The sequence below is a fragment of the Crocodylus porosus genome, unplaced genomic scaffold (assembly GCF_001723895.1).
Source record: "Crocodylus porosus isolate Cpor-Errol unplaced genomic scaffold, CroPor_comp1, whole genome shotgun sequence".
NCBI lineage: Eukaryota > Metazoa > Chordata > Crocodylia > Crocodylidae > Crocodylus > Crocodylus porosus.
In genome coordinates this window covers 7,843,665-7,845,976 of record NW_017728927.1, presented here as the reverse complement: position 1 = coordinate 7,845,976, position 2,312 = coordinate 7,843,665, and the positions used below count along the sequence as shown (strand labels likewise).

Genomic DNA, 2,312 nt, shown 5'->3' with positions numbered 1-2,312 from the left:
GATTGTGAAGAAAGAACAGAATAAAACATTTACATCTGTAAGTTGATTAAGTGCAGTCCCATTGGGCCCAATCCATTCCCCTTTAAAGACACAGGAAGTGTTGCTATGGATTTTAACAAGAGTCAGACTTGGCCTTTAGCAGAGGGGCGCTTTTGCACCATTGAACGGACATGAAACTATACAGCTCCTTCTGTTGAAAGAGGATGCTGACACCAGAGACCTCCTGGGCTTCATTTTGGTTTCCAGTTGCCTCTGCTTTCTGTCCCGATCTCCGTCCGAACAGATTTTTAGAGCGGTCTTCTGCAACGAAAATTGATCAGTTCAACACAGTTGCACACATACCATCTCAGGCCCAGGTTGGCCCTTTCATGCTGAATCCTTGGACTAAATCCCCTGCTTTTCCTCAGTAATTTCCTCAATTATCCACTTTGTTTTACAGATGTTTAGGTTTAATGTGGATTTTGCTGTAAAAGTTTTGTAAAGACCTCGCAAAGGAAATCATTAGCTTGCATCCACTTAAACATATCTAGCAAAACCTTGAGGCTAAAGCAACGGGGGAGGGGAGGAGGGGGTGGGACAGAGATAAACCGTAATATACCAGGAGACTTTAACAAATAGGTTATTTTTCTTTGCCTATACAATGAACCATTATGTGCTTTTTTCGAATGAGAACAATGCCAGCAACAGTGATGGGAAACTGGGGAAACAAAAGGGGCATTTATAAAGAACTGGTTTAGAGGCTGAAAAGCATTGAATAACGTTACACCTGATCACAGATACTTGCTCAGAGGGCATCAGCCAATTTAACACCACAATATTTACTGGAATGATACATAACACGGCTCTAAACGCAGCAATTATGAGTGCTTAGCCTCCGACTGTTTTATTGAAATCGTCTGAGAAATATAGACTCCATCTCGAGGTCGGACCTTTTCCTATCTGGAGAAACACAATGCTTAAATCACGCCATCCTCAAAAACAAGCCTCCAAACTTTGTCCCGTTTTATCGTTAACCTTTCTGGTTTGCAGCAGTCCATTGTCAGAAGTGCATTCAATGCAAATAGGAACGGCGTTGGTTTTGTGGTTAAATACATCTCCAGGTGGCTTTAGTCCCATTTTTGTCGTTGTTAATTTTTTTTTTTAACAGTTATAATATGTGTAATGGAACTAAGTCTTTCGGTTCACACCCTACAGAACAGGGCATATTTGGGCTCCAGTCTTGCAAAACTAAACGTGCATGCTTTGCAGCAAGTCAATACCATGGTTTAATTGATTTATCCTCTTTTCACTTGTAAAGTTAAGGTCAGGAGTAAGTTGGAAGCCATTCCCAAAAGAGCGGAGATGCTTTTTCATGCTATTGCTGGGGTTATCTGCCATCTTTCAGTGTTCAAGGGGAAAGGAGTGCTAATACATACATTTCACACGCGTGTGTTTTGTCCCACTGGATCCTTTGCTACGAACCAAGTTGGGGCCCACATCTGCCATTAGAAAGTGTGATCAATCGACCCTGCTCAATATGTCTTTCAGAAAAATAGGCCCCAATCCCACTGTCCTCACTCACTGATTTCAGCGGGAGTTTTGCCTGAGCGAAGGCTGCAGGGTCAGGCCCTCCTTATAACCAAATAAATTCAAAGTCACCCTTTTGTTCATATTTTCTCTCAAAAACACGAGGCGTATAGGGCAGCTGACTGCAACTCTCTTTCCTTCTGCTCGCACCACGCAAATGACCGGTACAAACAAACCTGCTGGAATAAAGAGCGGGGGATTTCGTAACCCCTGGCCAATTGCTTGTGCCACTTGGGGACGCATGAGAACGCTGCGACAGTGCCCTCGCTTAGAGGGTGCCGCGTCCGCACGGCATCCCCAGCCCGAAACGCCCTTCTCGTTTGCCTGAAAGGATGCAAACACACAGGCTTTTAAAAATGTAAGGAGGCCCTTTCCCGTAAGAGGAGCGCTAACGTCTCTCACGGGTGACCGGGTTCACGGAAGGGCTCGGGTGAGAACAGCTCGGCACCTGGGTTTATCGTGAAGTCCGTTTTTACTGGGGACTCTTTGATTACGTCCCTAAACCAGTCATTGGAGGCAAGGGTTTCCAGCTAGCAAGCTGGCGGCTTCTGCCCGGGCTCGTAAGGCCTACGCGAGGTCATCACCTCAGAGCCTAAATAACGCTCCACAGCGCTGACCGTTGGTGGGGGGGGCTGTTTCCGTCTCCGGTTATTAGGAGCGGGGGGAGGGGTGCAGCCCCCGCGCTGAGGCAGCTCTGAGGCGGGGCGGGGCGTGCGCGGGCAGCCCCGGCATGGCTGCGCCCGGAG

At 47.1% G+C, this 2,312-nt stretch overlaps 1 protein-coding gene across 1 annotated transcript in view; it reads left to right on the top strand.

Annotated features, from left to right (window-relative positions):
* Window positions 1-1,723: 1,723 nt before the first annotated feature.
* LMF1 (lipase maturation factor 1) overlaps window positions 1,724-2,312 on the top strand; it is a 293,630-nt gene continuing 293,041 nt past the window's right edge. The window contains exons 1-2 of the mRNA XM_019542136.1: window positions 1,724-1,730; window positions 2,074-2,126. Coding sequence (XP_019397681.1) covers window positions 1,724-1,730; window positions 2,074-2,126 — 60 coding nt within the window. The remainder of the gene's footprint in view (window positions 1,731-2,073; window positions 2,127-2,312) is intronic.